We start from the raw sequence: 26,643 nt of genomic DNA, 5'->3' as shown, positions 1-26,643 counted from the left end.
ACTGAAATCTCACCCGAAAAGTATGTCTCCTGAATGATTAGTTGTGAATATATATATAGCTATAATAGCCGTAATGGAATCAATCTTATGATGTTTGAGATAAATAACTTTAGGCGCTTTTGTCAAAACATATTAAATTGTTGAATTTTGATGATTTATTATAATTATTTAGTTGATAATGATAATTGTAAAGTAATTGTAGGATTAAATATGTTGGTGGGAATTGGGATATGTGCAAAATCAAAGATCACCACTCCCTTTCATCAAATTTTTTTTGTCATGATGGACATATAACGGTGCATTTCGCTAAAATTTTATCGGCTACCAATAATTTTTCTTGGAAAGTGAGTGGTTTTCATCAATTTTTTAATATGTTTTAGTTTTGAGAGTATTTCAAAATAATAAATGATTTCATAAGTCGATTTGAACACTTGTTGTCTTAAGTTTTATATATATTTTTGTTCTTTTTTTCATTTTTAATAATTTTTCAATTTTAGAAGTTTTTGTTTGCTCTTGTAGCACGTTTCTCAGTTCTGCTTATACATGTAACATTAGTTTTACAAGTGATTTTAGGGATACGGTTTTGTTGTTGCCCTCTTTAATTTGATGAATGCTCGATTCTTTTATTAATTTTTACTCACCGCTTTGGACCATCCGGGGTTAATTTCTTTATCGTATTAAGTGCTTGCAATCACTCTAGATATGCTGTGCTTAAGTTGTGATAAAGTCAATTGTCAAAGTGTCGTAATATTCTATTGATGCTAAGGCTAAAATTTTTGTTGTGTTGATGGAGCTTGTCCTTCACCATTTACGACGAGTGTTTTTTTTTTCCTGAATTGTATGATTACTTTCATTAAGTAAATAAATTAATTTACTTTTTAAAAAAATAAAAGGAAATATGAGAAGGGCATGATTTATAATAGTTAATATTTATTTCATTTCCAGGGAAGCAGAATTGGTTAGGAGCTTATATGTAAATTTATATTAATAAAGTTGACCAATTCTTTATTTATTTTAAATTTCAAAATCACGTAACCAAATCAGCATTGATAGGAAGGAAAGTTTGGTGTTTGTTGTGTGGGGTTACTTGGTAACATATGGTCATTTGATTTGCACCAAATATAGAAGAGAAGACTAATTAGCTTCACCAACCCCCACGGACTTATCTCTTTTAAGGAATTGCTTCTAAGCTTAGTGATCAGGTGAGCTGGTGCCCACTCTATGGACAAAAACTGCATCATCACCAATAGCTTTGATTCATGGCTAATACATGTATGATCATCTTAAACTGCAAAATGACAGAAATGGTTGAATGATTAAGAGCGGTTCAATCAAACAGAGTTAGGTTATTTGCTTGGCATCATGTGGAAGCAGAAGGCTCATAGAGCTGAGTGTTGTTGTTTTTCCTCTCTTTTTAACCATAACACAGCCAACCGAAATGTTTGACAAAAATTCATTCACAGCTTTCAAGCACGTATTGCACCATAATATTTACATATTTAAATATTGATAATTATCACTGAAAGGGGGATGTGTCTGTTGGATAGTCATTGACATTGAAGCCCCACCAACCATTGGTGATATCCAACTACTTCTAATGCTTTTTTTTTAATTAAATTATATAATTATTTATTTATAAAAATGTGAATCCGTAAATAAAAAACTGTGTGCTCCATTGATTCATATAAAATATTTGGGTTAATTCTAATATGTAATTTGTGTAATTATCTTATATGTAATTAACCTGAAGATGTCTTATTAGTTGACAAGTAAATCTTTCTTTACACAGAAGCCATTTAAAATTAAAGGTCGGGGCAGGAGATGAAGATGGAAGAATAATTTCTTTTTTAAATAAAATTCTGATGTAAACATGATAAGAATTTCAAGCTAAATTAAAAAAAAAAAGAGGGAAAGGAACCGAACCGATCCACAATAACTAAACATTCTAAACATATATATATACATAATTTCAATAGTAGGTAAAAAGTAAAGTAAATGAGGAGAATGTTGGACTGAAAACATTAGAAAGTAGGGATGAGTTTTAATTTAAAATTTTTTCGAATTAAATTGAGTGAAATTAAAAAACTAAACATGCCAATTTAAAATCTTATTAAAATATAATTAATTTAATGTTAGAACATATAAATTTGAAATTATATATAGTTGAAAAAAATTCAAAGCAAAATAAGAAAAAAAAATACTTTAGTACGATAAACTTGAACTAATTATGTATCCAAATTATTATTTTAGAAATTTTCAAATTTTTTTATATATTCTTTAGATTTTTTTTAAATTATATAATTTTTTTTAAAAATATAAATTTTAGAATTTATTTTGAATTATTTTGTAATTTTTGCTGAGGGAGAAATCATATTTCTCATTTTTAAAATTGACAAGAATCAAAAGAGTATTTACATCAATTTGTTATTTGAGTTATTCGAATTGTAAAATTCATCTCGACTCGAGCTTGAAACTCGAGTTAGACTTCCTTTGGTTATTTTATATATAACCCATAAGGAAAAAAACATAATTATATATAAGTAATTAAAATAATTTATCATAACATAAAAATAATTAATAATTAAGAGATAAATAAAATTCTAGTAGAAAATAAGATGTCTTAAAACTAATTCAAAACAAGTGACAGAAGTGGGGTTTTTTACAAAAATATTATAAAAAAATAAAAATTAACCAAAATATTATAATTTTTTTTATTTACCAAAATATTACTTTTTTTATTTACGAAAATATACCAAAAAAACAAAAAAAAACCTGCAAAAAGCTGACACCAGCCTGATCAGGCCAATCACATTGGCGGCACCAAAGGTGCCAAAGAGATTGGTGGCACCAATGGTGCCAAAGGACTAAAATGTGGCTAATTGCCTTCTAAGCCCTCCTTATTTATTATTTTCTTTTTATTCCCCTTCAACTCATTTTTTTATTTAATAACTCTATTTTAATTTAATAAACTATTCTCATTTAATAACTCTATTTTAATTTAATAAACTATTAAGTAATGCTTAATTTTTTAAAATTAAAATAGAGTTATTAAATGAGAGAATTCTAATTAAGTGACCATTTGCAGTTTTAAGGACCTGACATGCAAATTTACCATTTTGAATTTTAAAAGTAAATTGCTGGTGTGCGCACTAAAATTGAAATGTGGCTAATTGCCTTCTAAACCCTACTTAGAATTCTAATTAAGTAATAACTCTATTTTAATTTAATAAACTATTCTCATTTAATAACTCTATTTTAATTTAAATGAGAATAGTTTATTAAATTAAAATAGAGTTATTAAATAAAAAAATGAGTTGAAGGGGAATAAAAAGAAAATAATAAATAAGGAGGGCTTAGAAGGCAATTAGCCACATTTCAATTTTAGTGCGCACAGCAGCAGCAATTCACTTTCAAAATTCAAAATAGTAAATTTGCATGTCAGGTCCTTAAAACGGCAAATGGTCACTTAATTAGAATTCTCTCATTTAATAACTCTATTTTAATTTAAAAAAATTAAGTATTACTTAATAGTTTATTAAATTAAAATAGAGTTATTAAATGAGAATAGTTTATTAAATTAAAATAGAGATATTAAATAAAAAAACGAGTTGAAGGGGAATAAAAAGAAAATAATAAATAAGGAGGGCTTAGAAGGCAATTAGCCACATTTCAATTTTAGTCACAGCAGCAATTCACTTTCAAAATTCAAAATGGTAAATTTGCATGTCAGGTCCTTAAAACGGCAAATGGTCACTTAATTAGAATTCTCTCATTTAATAACTCTATTTTAATTTAAAAAAATTAAGTATTACTTAATAGTTTATTAAATTAAAATAGAGTTATTAAATGAGAATAGTTTATTAAATTAAAATAGAGTTATTAAATAAAAAATGAGTTGAAGGGGAATAAAAAGAAAATAATAAATAAGGAGGGCTTAGAAGGCAATTAGCCACATTTCAATTTTAGTGCGCACAACAGCAATTCACTTTCAAAATTCAAAATGGTAAATTTGCATTTCAGGTCCTTAAAACGGCAAATGGTCACTTAATTAGAATTCTCTCATTTAATAACTCTATTTTAATTTAAAAAAATTAAGTATTACTTAATAGTTTATTAAATTAAAATAGAGTTATTAAATAAAAAAATGAGTTGAAGGGGAATAAAAAGAAAATAATAAATAAGGAGGGCTTAGAAGACAATTAGCCACATTTCAATTTTAGTGCGCACAGCAGTAGCAATTCACTTTCAAAATTCAAAATGGTAAATTTGCATGTCAGGCCCTTAAAACTGCAAATGGTCACTTAATTAGAATTCTCTCATTTAATAACTCTATTTTAATTTTAAAAAAATTAAGTATTACTTAATAGTTTATTAAATTAAAATAGAGTTATTAAATGAGAATAGTTTATTAAATTAAAATAGAGTTATTAAATAAAAAAATGAGTTGAAGGGGAATAAAAAGAAAATAATAAATAAGGAGGGCTTAGAAGGCAATTAGCCACATTTTAGTCCTTTGGCACCATTGGTGCCGCCAATCACTTTGGCACCATTGGTGCCACCAATCTCTTTGGCACCTTTGGTGTCGCCAATGCGATTGGCCTGATCAGGTTGGTGTCAGCTTTTTGCAGGCTTTTGCAGGTTTTTTTTTGTTTTTTTGGTATATTTTCGTAAATAATAAAAAAAGTAATATTTTGGTAAATAAAAAAAAGTTATAATATTTTGGTTAATTTTTATTTTTTATAATATTTTTATAAAAAACCCGACAGAAGTGATTTCCATGGGGTTGTAATAGGGATGGTACCAAGTTATAATTTGAGCTTAATTTAACGGTTAAAACACAGAACTAGGCTCTAGCCCAACTTTTGCTCAGCCTGCTCAATGGGGTGGTGAGTTAGCCTTGTTTCAATTTTATTTAACAATAAACTTTCAACTTTCAAACACCCCACCCATTTTAGAGTGTTATTGGTTGGATGAAAAAGTGAAGAACGAGAAGAGGGAGTTGAAAGAAAATAAATTTAAAGTATGCTTGGTCGGGAAGAAAAGCGAGAGGAAAGAAAATACGAGGAATGACTATTTTTCATCCTAATACAAAAAAAAAAATGAATACTTCCAAATTAGAATGATGAGAGGAGAGAAAATGAAAAAGACGTGTATATTAGCTCAAAATTATACAATCCTAAACCATAAATCTTAACATGAATTCTAAATGTTAAATAATAAAATCTTACAACTACCCTTAAATCCTAAACCTAAATTTTAAAATTCTAAAACCTAAGTTGCAACTCAAAATCCAAAATCTTAACCTTAACCAAAAACTTAATTTTTTTTAATTAAAGTTAAAATATTGTTAAGGAGAATTGGTATAGTTATAAAGAATATATGTGATATTGATTTAGAATTACCAGTGTGTGAAGTAGACCGAGCATCAGACATACAAGATTGGTGAATGATGCCTTGCTAGCCAAACAAGCTTGGAGAACTTTTACCCATCTAGATTCAACTATTGGTTAAATGTTCAAAGTTAAATAGTGTAGAAGTGGGACTTTCACTCAATCATGAAAATGTTAGCAACAAGTCATGTAAAGACATAGCAATAGGTCATGTTTTCTACAACCTTACTAGAATGCAGTGTCACACTCAATTTTCTCTAAGTACGAAAATTAAGGAACAATTGAGGGGTTAAATTGAAAGAAGTCATAAATTAGCAGCCTCTATTGAAAAGTTAGGAAAACTCAATGACTGATCTTGGATGTGGTTGAGATCCAATTCTGGTTCGATTAGATTAAAACCAGCTAGAATTCCTTAGTGAGAGACAAAATGATTACCAACGAATGATTTCTATCGGGTTGATAATCGAGTGTGAATGGCTATAAATAGCTGGGAAATGACTTCTCGGAGAGACTTCTTCTCAAATCCGTTTTACCTTCTTCTTTTCTTCATCTTCTTCCTTGGTTGCTTCGAAGAAGAGATAGTTTTGGGAAACTCTGCATGAAGCGGTGATCATGAGGTTTGAGTCAGAAAAATAGAGAATCTAGTAAGTTGGTAAGGTTTGCGTTAAAAAAGAATTCTTGACAAACTCAACCAATAGCTCTAACCAACCTTTTAAGAAAGATTTCTTGGCAACCTGGAGTTTGAAGAATTTCTTAAAAAAATTTGAGCAAGATTAAATAAAAAAAATCTTCTAAAAAATAAAAAAGAATTGAATCTTGCAAAATATAGTGCTTCAAAGAGTGCTTTTATTAAATCAAATAATAAAACGTCATACCTAATGAATAAGAAAGATGTCTTTATATAGACTAGCTAATTACGTTAAAAGTAAAACTTGTAAGTATCATAAAACTTTAATTAATCTGAAAAAGAAGTAGTTATGATGGAACAAAACTTTCTTGTTAACTAAAAAATATAAAATTTCTACACAATTTAAAATACTTATATCCTAAACTTAATAAATAAATGTTAAAAATATAAAATTTAATAAATAAAATATTGGGTTAATGTATAATCAAATTTAAGCTTTAAAATCGAACTCAATATGATTTAAACACAAATCAAAGCTTGAGATTCGTAATTTCCCATGATAATCTATCCAGAAATTCTACTCATGCAGCCTTCATTAAAACGGTCATAACTTGACCTCCTAAACTTAAAATAAGATTATTCAAAGTGTGGTTCGAAGCTAAGAAATACATATTTCTTCAATCAATCGACATCTCGATTCATAAATGCCTGGATCCCATCAAAAAATGGGTTGTAAGTCAATTGATTTTTCAGACGTTAAAATTGGTCACTTTGGTGAATTTAATTTAATAAATTTCATCTCATTTGTCCATGTAAACATTCATGCATCATTACATCTTACATTGAAAGTTGGCATGGCATTGCATCCTACATAAAAAAAAAATAGGCTTGGTAGTTAAACAAACAATTTAACAGAAAGGGAAGTGCTATAAATCCCACATTGATTGAGGAGCTTATAGTTAAGTTATGTATATAATATCATTTATAAATGATAAAAATATAAAAAGAAATATAAATAAAATAATGTTGATTAAATGAGAGGTTGGTTTGGTAATATTTCAAAACCTTCTTAACCGTTTATGATTATTTTGGTGGAACTATATCTAATTTGAAAAGGTAAAAGACTTTTTCAATGAGGCACTTAACCACACCTTTTCTTGGCCTATATATATTGACACCTCAACTTTGAGTTGAGACATCCAATTCAAGTGAGAAATCTATTTAGTACAATCTTTTCATTTTTCCTTAGATGATATATGTCAATATTCATATTTACAAGTTATTTGGGTAAATAGGCATTATATCATGATAATAGTATTTTTGGACCGTTTTGCATATGAAGGGGGGAAACAATTATTCTTAAAAAAGTTTTATGAGAACGCATTATCTCATTTTCCAATTTTTCAAATCCAAAAATTTACAACAAAAGAATCACAAATTATTTTTAATGTGAATACTCCAAAAGGATAGGGGAGAGGTGTTCCACCTATGTGGCTTACAAAGGAGATCGGCATATTGGATTTCAAAGCTCCACTGGGCAACAAGTTGAAGGGGAAGACATTTGTATAATCCACTGTTTACTGCTTAACTTCAATATGATATGGAAAGAGGGATACAACATATTGGTCAACCAAGCCTACTCTACCACACTCGAAGTGGTTGTTAGCTTAAAGGAAGTAGTAAGTGGGGACTTGCAAGGATAATGAATATCGTTGCTGATCAAGTAAACACAAAGCTCCATGCAACATGGGTACTGCATAGTGTGTTGAACGCATTAATTCACACCCATTTTCTCGATTCATTGTTTGATTTCTGATTTGTTTTGCAGGTAGTGTGCAGTCCTATTATCTATACATGCACAGCTTCAAATGTAGCAAATTTTTTCTTCTTTAACATATGGATTCAATATATCCAAACAAAAATGTGCATGTTCAAATCAATTAGATTGTTACTAATACAAGATGCTTTGATTGATATTAATGATAATTTAAAAAAAAATTTAAAACAAGTGAAACTTAGTATTTTGTTGACACTGAGTTGAGGATAGCATATCTACTATTTGAGAGCTTTTTTTCCCTATTTTTTTAGTTGTTACATTGGTCAAGTGTACGATGAAATGAATAGGAGATATATATATACACAAAATATGGTTATCATACATGTAATTATCAAGTAAATATTGATATATATTGGACAGGATATTAATACTCAATATTTTTGAGTAACATAGAAAAAAAAGATACCTGTTTCTAATACTTCTAGTTATTTAACAAGAGAAAAATGAAGAAGGAATTTACAAAGTTGATAGGCTAGACTCTAGAGCCGTATGCGACTGAAAAGGGTGAAGTCCCCCTCTTCCGAGCTTGGTGGAGCAGGGAGTTAGGGACAACCCTGACTTGGTGGTTCACAAGATTTATGTCCTGGGCCACTTGAGCTAGGTCCACCATGAAGAGTCCATGAGCCCTTCATTTCTCCCATCAAGGTTCCCAATTTCAGTCCTCGGGCTCTGGTTGATTGAGCTGCCATTACAGCATCATCAGTCTTGAAGATGACAAGAATGCTCAAGACGAAGACAAGAAAAGCAATAACCTTCACCAAACATAGCTTTCCACCCATTGTTTTTGTTAGAAGATGATATATATACAAGCAGTTTGGCTGGTTTTACATGATAAATAACTGTGTGTGTGGTGTAACGGGTAAGCCGTAAGTGGGCAGTATATATATATTGTTCAACAAGTCGTAATATATTTTCAGTATGAACATATCACAGAGTTCGATTTAATGTGTTTTATGTGGAGTTCCGTAATAATCACGTCTAAACGGACCATTTTAAATTTATTATATTTTTTAATATTTATAGTAAATGACAATGAACCACACACTAATAACTCATTAAAAAATTAAATATATGATTAAAATTTTAATATTTAATTAAATTTGTTTATAGATACACTACATAGTTCACTGTCAATACATTGAATATAAACCCTACTTAAAATTATGAAATTTAGATGTGATGAAGTGCTTAATCCAAACATGTGGGTCTTATATTTTAAGACCAAAAGGAATTTAAGTTGCCAAATTTTAAGCCATTGAGAATATAATATTATGTATTGAAATGAGAAATTATTAGTAGTTGAGTTAATTAATTCTTTAATAATAAAAATATCAGGTCAAAAGATTATATATGGTTAGTTCTCCATTTATGTTGCGATTGTAATAAAAAAATGATTTGTTAATTTTTAATGTTCTTCGTTACTAGGGGTGTTCATTCGGTTAACTGATTGGTTAACTGACCTAAAATAACATTAACCGAATTAACCGACCTTTCAAATTCTTTAACTGTTAACCGAACCGAAATTTTTTTCAAAAAAAGTAACCGAACCGAAATTTTTTCGGTTAATTCAGTAGATTAACCGAATTAACCGAAAATTATATGTTTTTTTATTTTTGGTTGAAAATTAACCAAATTAACTGAATTAACCAAATTGAATCACTACATAATTAAATTATTTTTAGACTTTTAGACTTTAGTTTTAGTCTTAGTTTTAGAATTTTATTTTTATTTATTAAATTATTTGTAATTTTTATGGTTGGGTTGGGTTGGGTAATTGGGTTGGGTTGAATACTTGGGTTTAGATGAATAGTGGGCCTATTTATATATTATAATTTTATTTATTAATTTTTTCGGTTAAACCGAAAAAATTCGGTTAACCAACCGGTTTCGAACTGAATTAATCGTTAACCAAAAATCAAAAAAATAATTAACCGATCCCCGACCAAAAAAATTTGGTTAACCGATCGATTAACCTAATTCGGTCGATTAACCAAATTTTTTCGATTTTACCCGAATTTTGCACACCCCTTATTTGTTACTATAAAAAATTACGGTAAGAAATTAAAATGTCTATTTTAGACAAAATTTTGAAGTATAAAATAAATTAATTTAAATGGTACCTTTTAAATAATTTAGTCTTAACCAAATAGTATCTATTAATTTCATTAAGTTTTTTTATTTTTAAAAATTAAGTTGACAAATATATTATCACAAATATAATGTCATGTCAACTTGTTATTTCTACATATTACACATAAAAAAAGTCAGCTATGAATTTAAAGACTGTCGTTTACATCAAGACTGAAATTTTAAAATTCAAAAAATATAGAAACAAATAAATGATTTAATTGTTGAACTCGGACTAAATCTATAATTTTAGACATAGTACAAAACTAACATCAAGATTTAACCAAACAGATTTAATTTCTACCATTTGATCAATACTTGAATTTCAAATTTTAAAAAAGGTACATGAATTACAATTGACCAATTCAAAAAATAAAAAACTAAAATTGACAAAATTAAAATATATGAACTAAGTCCACAACTTATACAAAATATAGGGAGTCATAGCAAAATTTGACATATTTGGTATGCGAGATCATTGACATTTTTGTTCTATTTTAGGACATTTTTGTACTATGACCAGGGTCTTGGTATTTGGCAGCCTCCATAAACATCAAACAAATTCAACCTTTATTGTTGGGTGTAGTTAGGGCCGGGTAGGGTTGGATATCCTAAAATAGATTTTTTTATTTAAATTTTTTAAAATTTTAAATTAATAAAGATAAAAATTATACTTTTAATCTTACGAAAATTTAATTTAATTTTTTAAAAATTATAATAAGATGTTAAAATAATAAAATTATATTTTTATTATTATAAAAATTACAATTTAATTTCAATCTTCTTTAAAAAAAAATTCTAACTTGCCCCTATTGTTCGGTAAAGTTGATAAAAGTGAAGTCCATCATACCTTTTAAAATTTAATGCACCAAAATTTTTTGCAAAATGGGAAGTTAGAGAGTTCCTACAAAAGGCAACAGACATAGGTATAATTTCCTTCTAATTTAATTTCCCTGTAATAATTTTCAACCAAGAAAAGACGGGTTCCTAAATCTTTTTGACTTATTGTAATGACCAAACAAATAGCAGTATTTTGGTAAAATTCTCAAATTCTATCCTTTGGATCATCAAACTTCATTTAAGAATATTCAACACATAAAGAAAAAAAAACACCCTTAATATCCATATTTATTATGGATTTCCTATCTCAAATTACGATGCTTTTTCTTATTGAAAATTGAGTAGTGAGTTGTGATGCTTCAATCTCAAGTTATTGCTATTTATAATTACAACCATATTCTCTCACACATTTGCTATAGATTTTGTGAACATGATCATGTGCAATATCATTACTCATATCTCGAGCTTGATGCCACAAACTCATGTCTTAATAACAATAATAAATTCTGGAATCTTTGATTGTATTGTTTGAATAATAGTTAATCAGTTTACATGAGTTTTAATGAATAATAAATGACGAGGAATTTCGTGATAAATTAGAATATGATTATCATCTATTCGATTAGCTTTGAAAAGAAAGGAGAGAAGTTTGAACTTTTCTAGAGATGATAAACACCCGACCAATAGGTCACAGTTTAGAGTTAATTTGATGATTATATTTCTATACAATGTTTATTTTTATCCGTAATTCTCAAACTTTTAAATAAATCATGAAAAAATATAGATTGATATCAAGTGTGACCATAGAACAGAAAAAGTTTTGACGAAAGCAAGTTTGAGTGGAAACAGAAGTTGAATAGCAGCAACCAAGCTTAAATGTCCAAAATTCATGATAAGTTGAATGGTTCCATAGCTGGTTAGCTGTGCATCCTCCACTTAGTTTTGAAAATGATATATATCCTCCTACTTTGGTTTAACTTTCACGTAATATATATGGCAAACTAATTCCACTGTTTAATCTTAACACTGTACGGGGCTCACTCATTTTCACAGATGCATTTAGCGGCCGAAACCCTTTGTTTCTGCATAACGACAGAGAAATCAACATCAGATTTTACGAAAGCTTCGATGACCAATACGAAAGTTTCCAATATTTAAACTCCCCAAGCTAACGGTGATTAATTTCAATCAATATCATTAAAGATCCCTTGTTTTCATACGGTAATTAGGGCAGGCTTCAATTGTCAAACCAGATTCATGTTATAGCTCAAAGCATACAGTTCCAGTTTTGCCCAATATAAAATCCATCAACTTTTGTTGATTTATACTTATATCTCCTATTATTATATAGAAACCAAATGGGCTGAACTCTTAAAAGAGCTCGCTGATCACATGAAGATGGCATGTTGCCAGGATTGGACGGTCGATAGGTCTCCTCGCCATCTGTCTGGAAACAGTATGAGTCTAATGGTGCCTTTACTGACAAGGCACCATTTTCATCGCAGCCATGTTCACCAATATAAGGGACCAATGTGCCCTTTCGACATCTGTGAGAAGAATAAGGAGTCTGATTCAAACCCGAAAATAATTTCAATTTGTTCGTGCCCCCGAATTGGGATTATATTTGCATTGAAATTCGAAAGCTTAAATAATGTTGTGGTTTAAGGACTAATTTTCGTGCTCATCCTTTAGTGGTGATGGGTCAATTATCTGCATGTCAGTGTCAGGCTGTTAAATACAAGTATATTTAAAGAAAATGGAATTTGATTGTTAAAAAAAGCCAAAGATTAAGGAGAGATAGCTATGAAGCATGGACAGGGAAATGGACACGTAATAAACATACGATACAATACGAATACAATAATATGATAATTTTTTAAAAATGCGGACACGAATACGATAATAAAACAATATATAAAAATATTAAAATGGGAAATAAGCAAAGCAAACATAAAGATGAAATTGAAATGTAAAAGATGGAACGTGCAGCAAAGACAAAAAAAAACTTCTCAAATAAGCTATTTACTTTTTAGTATTTATTTTATTTTTATTTTTATTTTTATCGAAAAAAATTTAAAATTTTATATTAATTTATAAATAGCTTAAGATAGGACTTTAGGCTGTCTACAATAATAAACGAAAAAGGCAATTTAGCCCAATATTTTAAATTGATTACAAATAGTTCAACAAGACCTTGGATTGCTTCATATTTATCTAAGAAAAAAAAATCTTTCACGAAAACCTTAAAACTTGGCTTAAAAAACCTTTCATTTCCTTCCTGGAAAAAAAATCTTTCAGGGGTAAATAAATTCTAAAACTCTTCTTCCCCTTTCACTCTCAACTGTAGTTTTTCAATCCGGGGCTTCTATCCATTGTGATCATTTCCATTTTTAGACACATGTGTTGTGTTCGTGCCAGGACCGTGTTTAACCTTTTTTTATATATATATTTTGAAATGTCCCATACGTATTCAGGCGTGTTCAAAACGAGTATCTGTGTCGAACACACGTGCGACAAGAAGAGATGAGCCGTGTCTGTGCTTCCTAAAGAGATGGATACTGAACAGCTGGCGGAAGTAGCAGACTTTTCTCTTTTTGTGGGGTCTCTTTGGCAATTTCACTAACGAGATGGAAGGAAAACTTGTGATTGTGTACCATTTCTCAAGTCTACGCCTACTAATAGTGTCTGCAAAAAGGACAAATCTAAAAGTCTACAAAACTACAATCTGGATTTCATCAATAACAGGGAAGTTTTGAAGGTAATGTTCACAACTGACGACAGCGGTTAATTCTTTTATTAGGGTGTTTTCCCGAACTGGTAAATAGTTGGTTGTTAGGATCGTCCCGATTAAGTAACGAACAAGTAAAAATAGTAGAAGAAATTGAGAAGATGAACACACAAATTTAACGTGGAAAAACCCCTCAAAAGAGGATAAAAAACCACGGGTAAAGATAATTTTACTATAATGACAAAAGAATGAAGAGTACAAAAGATGGAGATAAAAACTAAACCTCGAAAACCCGAAAAACAAAGAACCCTCAAACGTAAACACAAAATTCTCTGAATGTATTATGAGTTCTAATCTAATGGGTGTCTCTTAATTCTAAGATTGTAAAGGAGCCTATTTATAGGCTAAATTAGTAAGTCAAATAAACTATACTAATAAATGCTAAATATATTATACTAATAAATACTAAATCTTCTAGAAAGAAAATATATTTTTGTTTAACTTGACTTGCAAGCAATCTCTTAGAATTTGGGTCACACAATTCTAACAATCTCCACCTTGACACAAATTCTTTTAATGCCATCTTTGCCAAAACCCGCCACGGGCCTATCTTGAACTATGCAGGGAATTAACTGAGTCGAATCTATGCTTAGAAGCTGGAAGACTTCTAGCCTTCGACTTGTGCACTGCCAAATCAAAACTAACCCGGGTCTGATTTTCACGAATACAGTGCCCTAACTTTTCAAAACCTGCATCCAAAAGAGAACCTCTCTTCAACAAAACGGTCATACCTTTTTCCCTCCTATGACCAAGTTGCCTCCGCTTCAAATGAGTTGACTTTGACTCTGTAACGGACGAGGGACGTCCGATTTCACCGGTCACTGTAGAACCTTCCAGAATATAAAGACTGCCGGTTCTTTTACCTTTTAACAAAACGAGAGCTCCACGAGATACTTTAATGTCGCTCGACTCGATGTTGATTCTGCATCCTTTCAAGTCTAAAATACTCAAGGAGATGAGATTCTTTCGTAAATCAGGTACATACCTGACATCTGAGAGTGTCCTAATCGTCCCATCGTGTATCCTAATTTTAACAGTACCAATACCGATTATTTTACTAGATGAATCGTTTCCCATGTGCACAACTCTACCTTCAACTGAACTGTATGTGGAGAACCATTCTCTATTGGGACACATGTGGAAAGAACATCCTGAATCTAGGATCCACTCAGACGTAAGCTTGGAGTTATCGCTCGTTGACACTAACAAGAAATCATCACCGCCTTCATCGACCAAATTAGCACCAGCTACATCTTCCTCGTTACTCTCAGCAGCTCTTTTATTTCGCAGTTTATAACAATCTGTTTTGACGTGACCTAACTCTTTGCAATAGCGACACCTTTTGTCTCGTTTCTTTGATGCTACCAAAACGGAAGCTTGTCTATCTGCTTTGCTATTCAAATCAAACTCATTGTCGAGTTTGTCTCTACTCAACAAATGACCCTTCACATCTTCGAACGAGAGTTTGTCTCTGCCATAAATCAGGGTCTCCCTGAAAGACTTGTATGAAGAGGGTAAAGAGCACAATAATAGCATAGCTTGATCTTCATCGTCAATATGAACCTCAACGTTCTTTAAATCATTTAAAAGAGTAATGAATTGACTGATGTGATCTTTAAGAAGCTCACCTTCGTTCATGCGAAACGTAAATAGACGTTGTTTCAACACTAAACGGTTAGCCAGAGACTTAGTCGCATAAAGAGTTTCTAACCTTTTCCACAAGACGAATGAGGTCTTCTCCATCAATACCTCCTGCAATACTGTATTCGCGAGGCACAACTGGATTGCAGATAAGGCCTTTTCATCAAGCTCTTCCCATTCTGTTTGATTTAGATTCTCAGGCTTTTTCCCTGTAACAACCTTTTTCAAGCCATTTTGAACTAGAATTGCCATCATCCGAACTTGCCACAGATTAAAATTTGTCTCACCATCGAACTTCTCAATTTCAAACCTTGTTGCTGTCATCTCTGACCGGGCTGATCTATGAAAGTTAAACTAGCTCTGATACCACTTGTTAGGATCGTCTCGATTAAGCAACGAACAAGTAAAAATAGTAGAAGAAATTGAGAAGATGAACACACAAATTTAACGTGGAAAAACCCCTCAAAAGAGGATAAAAAACCACGGGCAAAGATAATTTTACTATAATGGCAAAAGAATGAAGAGTACAAAAGATGGAGATAAAAACTAAACCCCGAAAACCCGAAAAACAAAGAACCCTCAAACGTAAACACAAAATTCTCTGAATGTGTTATGAGTTCTAATCTAATGGGTGTCTCTTAATTCTAAGATTGTAAAGGAGCCTATTTATAGGCTAAATTAGTAAGTCAAATAAACTATACTAATAAATGCTAAATATATTATACTAATAAATACTAAATCTTCTAGAAAGAAAATATATTTTTGTTTAACTTGACTTGCAAGCAATCTCTTAGAATTTGGGTCACACAATTCTAACATTGGTCACAAAATGTAGGAGTAAAGATTAAAATCCAATTGCATAATTAAGGGACGATGTGTGAAACCACTGTTTGAACACTACTGTCGCCAAAACTGCTAATATTCAAGCCAAAATAAGACCAAGTTGGAATCTTTTAGTTACAAAGGAGATCCGGGAATGATAACGTCTTATTGCAGTGATTCGAACATAGACTTGCTAGGTTTCACCATGAACCATAAAGACGCAGCCCCACGGCCACAGAAACCATGAGAAAGACCTGGTAAAAGTGGTGATAGAGACTGATACCTTGCGACTGACCGGTTCCAACCCTTATCTTAAAGGGGAGCGGAGCACGTAATCTGAGTGTAATAATTTGATTCTTTGAGAACAAAGTTCCCCATTTTGACTCCGATTCATTTGCAGACCAAACTGATTTATTAGTTCACTGCCATTGAACCTAAGCCGATGGCGGCACATCCTGAAATTGAAATCGACACATGGTTGATTCTTACATTTGTGCTGGCATTGGCCTATGTATATAGTCAAATAAACAAGGTCACCACTAGTATGAAATGCCAACAACATCTTAAATACTATAAATAGAGAATCTGACAATCATTCTTATTTGGGAAATGATTCAGACTTAGGAACACTAGTTTCAGAGGTTATGAAGATGCGAAAATCATCCATCATTTCATTTTTGCTTCTTCTTTCTCTCCTGTTGAGTTCCATGAAACCTGGAGCAGAGGCAAGGGGACTATTGAGGGATTCAAAGTGGCAGTACAGCAATGGTAGTAAAAAGATTCAAAAGGGTAGATTTAAAGGGATGTTTCTTCATGCTGTGAAGGTTTCAGGGCCAAGCTTGGGTGTTGGACACAGATACAATAATCTTCAAAGCATTGAAGTTCAGAAATCTGGTCCCAGCCCTGGAGAGGGACATAAGTAAGTGGACGGCGCAGTGTAAAACAAGTGACTACAATGCAGATTCATTTCTTTTCCCTCTTCCTCTCTTTCTTAGCTTGTTTAGTCAAGTGCATATATCTGCAAGAATTAAGCAAAGCAGGCTATTTTAGTTATTCTGCAATTGTTTCTTCTTGGGGCAAATGCCTAAGTTGTTGGCACCAAGTGCCCTCCAACGCAGTTTTCTCTCAGTTCTTTTCTCTTTTCACCATTTAATCAAATATTGTCCTTCTTTAATCAGTTTTTATACCATTTTCAAAGTGATTCTCTAACAAAAATAATGTGTTGTATTTATTTAATTAAAAAAAACAAAAATTAATAAAAATATTCTAAGTTTCAAAAATACAAAAAATTAATAGTCAATATTAATTGAAATAAGTCAAAATAGAAATTTTAACTGAAACAAAATATAAACTACTTGATACTGATTTAAAATTAAAATGATACATAACACAATATCGACTACCATAATATTTATCTTGTTTTACATTGAAATGTGATACATATATTCTATCTCTTAATCTCTGCCTTTTAAGCTTTTACCCTCTTGTTTTGTAAAAAAAAAGAAGATAATATTAGCAATAAACCTTTTATCAGAACAATTCTATTTATTAAATTAAATATAAAATTAAATAAATTTACAATTAGTATTAATTTTATTCTATTAATAAAATTATAAAAATTGAAATATAATAATATTAATAATTAATTTTTATCAAATCAATCTAAAATTCAAATTAAATACTAAAAAGTTAATAATGTTATTCGTGAGTGGCATATTGTATAGAAAAATCGTAGATAGAACATTAGAAAAAAAAAATGTTAAACTCAACTATCAATACATATATTAAACTTAAAATTTGTTAAAAAAAACTAAAAAGTGAACACTTTTATGATTTTAAATGATTTTTATAATTTTTAATAATATTTTTATAAATATAAATTTTATCATTTCAAAATAATATAAATAAATAAGTGTCTAAAATCAAATGAAATTAGGCAGCAGGTTGATTCTAAACTTGAATTTGTAAATATTTTAAAGTAATTCTTTTATTTTAAATTTCTTTTTTTATCTGGATAACCATGTTAACATCCATTTGCTAACTTAGTGACCATTATCGGTCATGTCGATGGTCCCATCAGAAACTAACAACCAATGTTAGTCAACAAGCTAAATTATAAGTTAAAGATTTAATTGAGAGTAAAAAATTAGGAGACACTTAATTGATATAAATATTAAATTTCAAGGAAAATCTTTTTTATAAATTGTATCTTATAAGTAATAATAATTTTAACAAAATCTCCTCAAGAAAATGATTATTTGTACAGAATATCGATGGAAAATCATTTTTCAAAGTAAATATTAATCGAAAAATATTTAAAATTAACATTTTATTTTTTTCAACATTTCGATTTTCTTTTAGAATCTTAAAATATTCTTTAAATATTATATGATTTTTTTTATTTTTTATAATATTTTTAAAATTTTCTTCAAAACTTTGAATTTTTTATTTAAAATTTTAAAACCCTTTATAATGTTAGGACTTTCAATTTTTTTTTACTATTATATGAATTTTTAAAATTTAACAAATCGTTATTAAACACATGTTATGTATAAATAAAATTAACTAATGCCTGTTTCAATTGTATTTCTTCTTTAAATTTCAAATAATATAAGAATTAAATTGCTTCATTTTTTGACTTTCGAATAGTTAACTTATTCAAGCAAGAGTATGTGTGATTTTGGATGGACGATTGGGTGTGATACAGTGCAATACATTTAATTTACTTTTTGTCTCCCGCTACAGTATTGCTACAATATCTAATCTCACCGCCATCGCTATTTTTACACTAACAGCAGGTAAACGTACCGCCCATCCAAACTCACCCTATATGAAGTATAATTTTCTTATTTTTCATTCCTAAAAACCTTCATTTTCTGTATTTTAGTAATTCCTATCCAAGCATCGCGTTGGAAGAAAGATGCAAAGCAATTAGAAAGAAGAGAACTGAATTTGATGCAATTAATATTATGCTATAATTCAAATCTAATAAAAATAAGTAGAAACAAATGAAATCAGTTTCTCTTTACATATCAAAATAACAATATAAATATGGGACTGAATCGAACCCACATTCCATTGAAGGCATACATAGGGAAAAAAAATCTATTATGCCAACCTTGGAGATGAATGAAGCACATGAACTCTGGCCGTTCCGAGGTTGCCCCTGGCTCCATGCTCTTCTAATGTAACAACCTGTCCTTAACAAAGAAAACACTTCTGAGATTCGCAGTTAAATTATAACTTCGATCTTCAGTCATAACTTCTGCCAAGGTTTCTTCGCTCTGCAGGCTCACTCCAACAATGATGGTATCTTCAACCAAGCTTGCCGCCCCTGTCAAAACGACTTGCCTCAACATCCATCAAAAGGAAATGGGTTAAATTACCAGTGTCTGCACAATATACTACAATTAAAAGAAAAGAAGCAACACCCCCCCCCCGGGGCCCAATTTCTAGCTGGTCCTTTCACCTATATTTCAAGGCTCATAATAAACCATCTTTCTTAGATCTTATTGATCATGAAGTAATATGAGAGGAAATAGGGGTGAACTTTACAATATACACGCACACAAGCAATTAGTTAAGTACAATTGAATACTATAGCCTATAGGTTATATGACAGAACATAGAAAGCAGTCAGAGTCTTTAATAACTGCTTGACTTTTCCAACGACCTGAAAAACCCGATCATATGGTCATATATGTCTCTATTTGCTTGTATGCTCAAAAGGAAGTCTATGTGACCATAGTTATCGAGATAAAGCAACTCTGGTTTTGACGATAATTCCTCAAGAGTGCGCTGCACATCCGTTGCATCTGCTAAGGCATCATTCCCTCCAAAACTCATCCACATTGGTAATGACTTTGGTATGCTGTTAAGATCAAATGCTGGCGGTTTAAACTGTCCATATATCAGTAAGTTTTTCAGGATTCCATAATCATACTGGGAAAATGTACCCTGACGGATCACTGCCATTTAAAAAAAGACACCAGTTTTAGCAAAAGAAATCATACAGAATTAACATACATTCAAATGAACTCTAACAGAAATGAAAGAAAATTAAAAATTATTACAGCTTGAAAAGTAATATACATATTTCAGCTGCTAATATAGTCCAGAATGAGGAATTTGTAAAGACACAAGTCCATTCAGGTTGGTTAAACACACAGAGAAATAGAAATGAAAGGCAAATAAAAGAAGGTAGATGGAAGCATACTCTGGAAAAGATGGCGTAAATTCTTCACCGATGATGGGTGTGGCTCATATTCCAGATAGAAGTTCATGCGAGTTTTATTAAAGCAGCAATTTTGCCCTGCAATGTCATCTTGTCAAACACCTTCCAATTTAATAGTAAGATTCAAATATTTTCATTATCGGTGTCAGATTTTTTAGTTTCAGAGTGCTCGGTAACTTTTATGAAGTCAAAATTTAAAAGCTGCTCTTGAAGCTAAAAGTTCATGCAACCTTAGCAAAACAAATGGCATCTCTTCCAGGCTTCAAGACAGGAAAATAATACACTCTTCTATTATATTTTATATAATTTTATAATTCATATAAAATATGGCTTCAAAACTTTAACACCCTGCCGTGGGCAATTATCTGTTCAGCTAAATGTAGTTCAATATCCTAGATTAAATCTGAAGCAGAGCAAATGACCCACTTTTAAGGCATAATTTCAACTTTCAAGTCAAGCATCGAATGGGAAATATTAACCAAGCCTAAAAGCTTTGAGGTAGATCACTTATACAGTTCATTGCATGAAAAGAAAATAGCAAGAAAAAGGAGACAGCATACTGAGCCAACAAAAATGGTGCACATCTGTTTGTGTATTTATACCGATGTTCGTATCTGAATGAGTAAATATAGAAGAGGCGAAGAAAACCTGTTATAGAACTTAGAAAATCAGTACAATCCACGTGGTCATCACATAAAGAATCCACAAGGTTAACCAACACATCGCTGCAGTTAAAATAAAAACACATAATGCCATTAAACCAGTAAATTTAAAAAAAGTCAATAAACACCTTCATAACAGGGAAAAAGATATGGGGAAAAAACAGAAAAGCTAAAATGATATAAGTATTAGCAAACCTTCTGAAATTCAATTGATGTAACCCCAAAGCAAGAACCATCTGCCAGAAAAGAATGTCTAAGAACATCATAACGGCCGAAACTGATTTTACTAGGTAAAACAACAATAATGACAAGTTATACCTGATCCAGATGCATTGCGACCATTCTAAGTACAAGTGGAGCACTGACATGTTCTAAATAAGATATTGGAGACAAAAGAGCAGCAGCTTCAACCATTTCCACTATGTCTGGCTGAGTGAGAGCAGCCAAAGACATTATTGTGCCCTGTCATTAAAAAGCATTGGATAAGTAACCTAAAAAGGTAATCAGCAAAAGCCAGGAAAACCATGCTCTAGGTAATTATAATGCATGCAGGACCTGTGAATGTCCAACAATAAAGATTTTGGAGCTGGTAATTGCGTGTATGTAGTGCAACATTTCTGCAAGATCATACAAAGCTAATTCCTGCCAACTCCACTCCCAAAATTCCTGCAAGAAAAGCCAATAGTTTTCGAGTCTATGAGATACTACCAGTTAACGTTGACATGGATTTTATTAGGATATAGAAGCAACAGGAAACCCTTATATTGTTAAGCAGGGAAAAAGGAAAGAAAATAATGGAGAAGAGGGTGTTACAACTAGCATATTGCATACTAAGCTATGAAACTGGATTTTGTGGTACACTAAACAAAGATGCACAAACATTGAAAATAAGCCATGTGGGTGTCAACACATAAAACACACACAGCCAACTAAGTTGGACACACAAATTGCATAAAAAAAAAAAAAACTGATACTCATGCAACCAACATCTAAGGTAGTTAAAGTTCTCCACATTAAAAACAGCCTAACTAATCCATAAATATTGCAAGATGAACTCTAGCTAAGAGAAAGAGGCATTATGTATAGAGTTTGCCTACCTTGTCTGTATCTAACAAAGATATGTGTCCATGGCTCCAACGTGTTCCACGAACATTTCCAACCCATACATCAAAACCCTGGTCTGCAAGGATGAAGCCCAACGACTGTTCAGTGGAATCCAAAAACCATGCATCACCTGCCTGTTTAGTATATCAAAGTAGTATCAAATCAGTGACAAAATCCTACCAACGTAAAACAAAGACATGCATATACAAAATTACAGTCCTGGAGAATATAAACAGAGATAACATATAATCTTACAAACAGAAAGCACACAAACTCATTTGCTTTGTTATTTATTGCAACAACCACTAGATCTAGGATTTTGTTTTAGAAAAAAAATGGCATCTTTCAGCATGCATTTTCACTGGAAAAACAAAGGGGGAAAAAGGAAAAAGATAAAATTAATACAAGTAAATCAATAAATAGTAGCTGGTAGGATCAAGACACATTAGAAGACCTTACATGAATAAGATACATAATAACAGCTAAATAACTCTGTTATTTGAAAAAGTTGTTTCAGGTAAATGGGGAATTTACCATGAATAATCCATGCTGAAGCAGAACAGGATGACCTTGCTGAACTTTAAGATCCCCAGAACGAGATGAGACGCGTTGGAGAGCTAATAAATAGCCATCCTTAGTTTGAACCTGAAAGAAAATTAGTAATAAACCACAAAATTAAAAGGAAACTTCACTTTCAGTTACCAAACAAGAAAGCAACAAAATTTAACTAGAGAACCCTAAAGTACTGAAGTAAGCAGATTTCAGAAAACTTTCTACAAATCATTAAAAAAGAAACTTCAAAATTTATGATAAGGGGATGAAAGAAACAGTAGAAAAAAATCTACAAATTAAGGACACTATCGGTACAACGGAAATGAGGGAAAAGGAAAGGTAAACTCCGTCTCTGCAGTCCCTTCCAAAAACAAACAAAAAATGCATATTTTGCTTTGATTGCTTCTTTTATGGCTCAAAACATAATAGTCCTTTACTATTTTTCCCTCATTATCATTTTTTCCCGGTTTCTTAGCGGCCAAAAGAACCTTGACAAGAACAATAATAGAAAGGGAGGGAGAGAGAGTACAGTGTGTTCGGTGCAGAAATAACCATTGGGCTCGATAAGCTGGGCGCAGAGAGACTCGGCGGAGAGAGTTAGGCCAGGATCGGACGAATTTCCGGTAACATCGGCGTCGGAAAGAAACAAAGAGTGGAAGAAACAAAGAAATGGAAGAAGAAGAAACGCCGGAAACTTGTCCATCTCTCTGAATGGGGAGTAGTTGAATGATCGGGACTGGAGTGCCCCACACTCTGTTCACCTTATCATAGCTTTCATGAATTTTAACCATTAAATAAATATGAATGTTTTCTACTCCGTTCCAATTTTATTCTCTTTTAGCTTAATAGACTTCACAAAATTTAACTCAGACTCTCAGATCTTTCCGTAGCAGATCCATTTTTTATTCTCTTTTGTAAGTTTGTGGCCCGTGATCCTGTCGTCGGAACGATTAGCTCATGTCCTTTTCCAATAATTTACTTCACTTTTTAACCTTTTAACTTTTGTTTTCCTTTTTCATTAATAGTTACTGACAATTAGTATGTTTTTTTATTTTCATAATAACAAATTTAGTAATATTAATTTGATCTATATTTAAAAATTAATCTTAATTCTAAAAAGTTTAAAAAATACATAAAAATTCAATAATTTTAAAAAGGGGAAATTATTTAAAAATTCAATTTTTGATAAAAATTTATAATGCTTTTAAAATATTTGTGTATGATACGTTATACAAATATTTACCATATTGTATAGGAGTAGATGTTGACCACGAATTTTAAAACTACTTTATACTTAAGTGAGAATCAAACTCTGAACTATTGATTAAAATAAAAAAAACCTTACCATCTCACTTAAATCCCGAAATTACTTTTTTTTATTGTTGTTTCTAGTTTATCTACTTTTAAAACAAAAATAAATATTAAAACAAAATTTTGTTGGATCTCTAATCTTTAACTGATCTACACCCACAAAATTCTGGTGCTTTTCGTTGCAATCCCAAACCCCAAAAAAGTGGCAACCCATCTCACCAGCCCTAAATTACTTCCTATCATCCTCCCTTGCCCACCTTTCAAAACATAATTTACATACAAGAACAACATTTTGGGCTTAGCATTTGCCGCGTTGTGAAATGTTGTTTTCTGTCATACCTATACCACATTTAATTCAGATGTGAAGTGCAAGCGAAGAACCCATCAAAATCCCAGGTGATGTTTTCTCTGTCTTACCTATACCACATTCTAATCCAGAGGTACTACCAATTGCTGCTCTTGTGGCTGCAAGAATTGGGGGTTTTGTTGGTATTCTAAGGGTAATTAACTTTTCTATGGCAAAGAGGAAAGGTTGAACTGTTATATTACTAACTACTTTTCTCCACTCAACATGTAAAAGTACACTTATCCCTTTTTGTAACATTTTTATTTGTCTGTTCAAATTTTATCTGTTGTGATTGGTAGATACATATAACAGCATATTGTTATAAAGATATAATCGTTGTAAACTTACCATAGAATTTATATCGTGAATTTTCATCAAATAAAGAAAATAAGAATTATGTTAAAAAAAAGAAAGAAAGTATGATCAAATCGACAATTTTAAAAGACTCGTAACATGTGCATGAAATATAGCTTTTATGCATATTTGATTTTATATTCTTTCACCTGATTAATTATAATATTTATAAATCTAATAATTTAAATTAATCAATATGAGTTATCAAATTAAATTAATTAATTTATCATGAGCTACTAAATTCAAGTAATTAGTTTATAAGTTTATGGTGTTCTAAATTCATACTAGAATATTTAAGTAGAGAACTTAATAGTTTATTTAATTGATATATTTAATTCTAATCATTGAATATTATTTTTATTTAATAAAATATGATTAATAGATTTTCACGTGAAATTTAATCATTTTATCAAAATAATATTTTAATTAAGATCATTTTTATTTAATAAATGATGATTAATAGGCTTGCTTATATGAAATAGTTATAGTTTTACTTTAAAAAATTAGACAATATGTTGTTATAGAGAACTAATTTAATAAATAATGTAGTGAAAAGTTAGAGAGTTAAAATAAAATATAAAAAATTCGGTTCTACTAGAAACTTGATAGTTATAACGAATGTTGTTATAGCAAGTAGCTGACTATATCATGTGCAAGTACTGTACCAATGGACGTAAATTTTTTTATAGTAACTAATACGTATCGGTATCGGTCTACTTCAGTGCATCATTTCAGACTAACCGATATTTTTAAAAATATTTAATATATGTAAAAAAATACTTATAAATATAAAAAATATTTAATATGTGTATAAATAAATACTTATGAATTGTAACACCCTTCGCTCAACCCGGTTGTCGAGCCTAAACTATAGGATGCAACTACTGTTACTAGAACAATTACATACAATTCTTAGCATTAGTTCAATAAATCATCAATTTGTATCATACTTCCATGTATAACATGGTTTACAAACAAAACCAAGACTCAATCGAGCTTACAAAAGCTCCCAAGTTGACCCGAACATGAAGAAGGACCATATTGAAAGCTTTTCAAAATTTAACAATAGGTATTGATACCCACAACAAGTGCCGATACCATTTTCAACTTCGATGCCTCAAAAATCAAAGTAAAATTTACTAGTATCGATACTTTGAATAAGGTACCGATACCCCTGTAAGAAGTATCGATACCAAATTCATTATCGATGTTGTTTTAACATTCTGCCATTTTTCAAAATTTGGACACAAGACAATTTGTATCGATACCTTTGTAGAGTATCAATCCTTGATAATAATTATTGATACTTTATATTGGTATCAATACCAAATTGACATTCTTTCGATTTTGAATCATGGTAATTTGATAAAGTACCAATACCTTAATCCATGATATCGATACTTTTTACCAAATGGTAAAAAATTTCACATTTTGGTACTTTTACATGCTTAAGCCAAGTTAAAAATCAAATGGTACTTATAGGCATACCTCAAATCTACATATATCCAACTGAAAACATACTAAATACCACAACTCAGCCAAATCCAATCAACTATACTAATATGCCTCAAATGGAAATCAAAATTGCAATTTCTATCTATGCAATTCATGCCAATTGGACAACAATTATATACATACCAATTTAATCTATTAACCAAACATACAAATAACCATTTCCAAGTTCAATCAAGCAATTAGACATCCATTAGGTACTTTCCCAAATTATACCAACCTATGTGACATAGTTGCTCAAACGTTGGATTCCATTCATGTAACACCCCCTAACCCCCAAACCGTCGCCAAAACAGGGTTACGAGGCATTACCGGACATATCAAACAATTTACAAATAATTATTAAATAACTAACCAACATATTAAAATAAATCATAAATTCATATAAATTTTACTAATTGATTTCATTCTTTTTTTTTATAATAAAAATTTCGGCAGCATTTCTGCTTATTTTTACATAAAACCCCCTGCAAAATTTCAAAACATAACCAACCC

General features: G+C 30.7%; 1 protein-coding gene across 1 annotated transcript; it reads right to left on the bottom strand.

Moving 5' to 3' along the window:
- Positions 1-19,559: 19,559 nt before the first annotated feature.
- On the bottom strand, positions 19,560-23,577 carry LOC107953372 (triacylglycerol lipase 1). The gene is made up of 9 exons (XM_016888668.2): positions 23,155-23,577; positions 22,608-22,718; positions 22,067-22,207; positions 21,525-21,635; positions 21,288-21,431; positions 21,165-21,205; positions 20,956-21,032; positions 20,290-20,385; positions 19,560-20,041 (listed from the first exon to the last, which is right to left on the bottom strand). Exons 1-9 carry the CDS (start codon positions 23,326-23,328, stop codon positions 19,719-19,721), a joined length of 1,218 nt encoding a protein of 405 aa, XP_016744157.1. The 5' UTR covers positions 23,329-23,577; the 3' UTR covers positions 19,560-19,718.
- Between the last annotated feature and the right edge of the window lie 3,066 nt (positions 23,578-26,643).

The sequence above is a fragment of the Gossypium hirsutum genome, chromosome D12 (genome assembly GCF_007990345.1).
Source record: "Gossypium hirsutum isolate 1008001.06 chromosome D12, Gossypium_hirsutum_v2.1, whole genome shotgun sequence".
In the NCBI taxonomy this organism is placed as follows: domain Eukaryota; kingdom Viridiplantae; phylum Streptophyta; class Magnoliopsida; order Malvales; family Malvaceae; genus Gossypium; species Gossypium hirsutum.
This window is presented reverse-complemented; position numbering and strand designations above follow the sequence as displayed.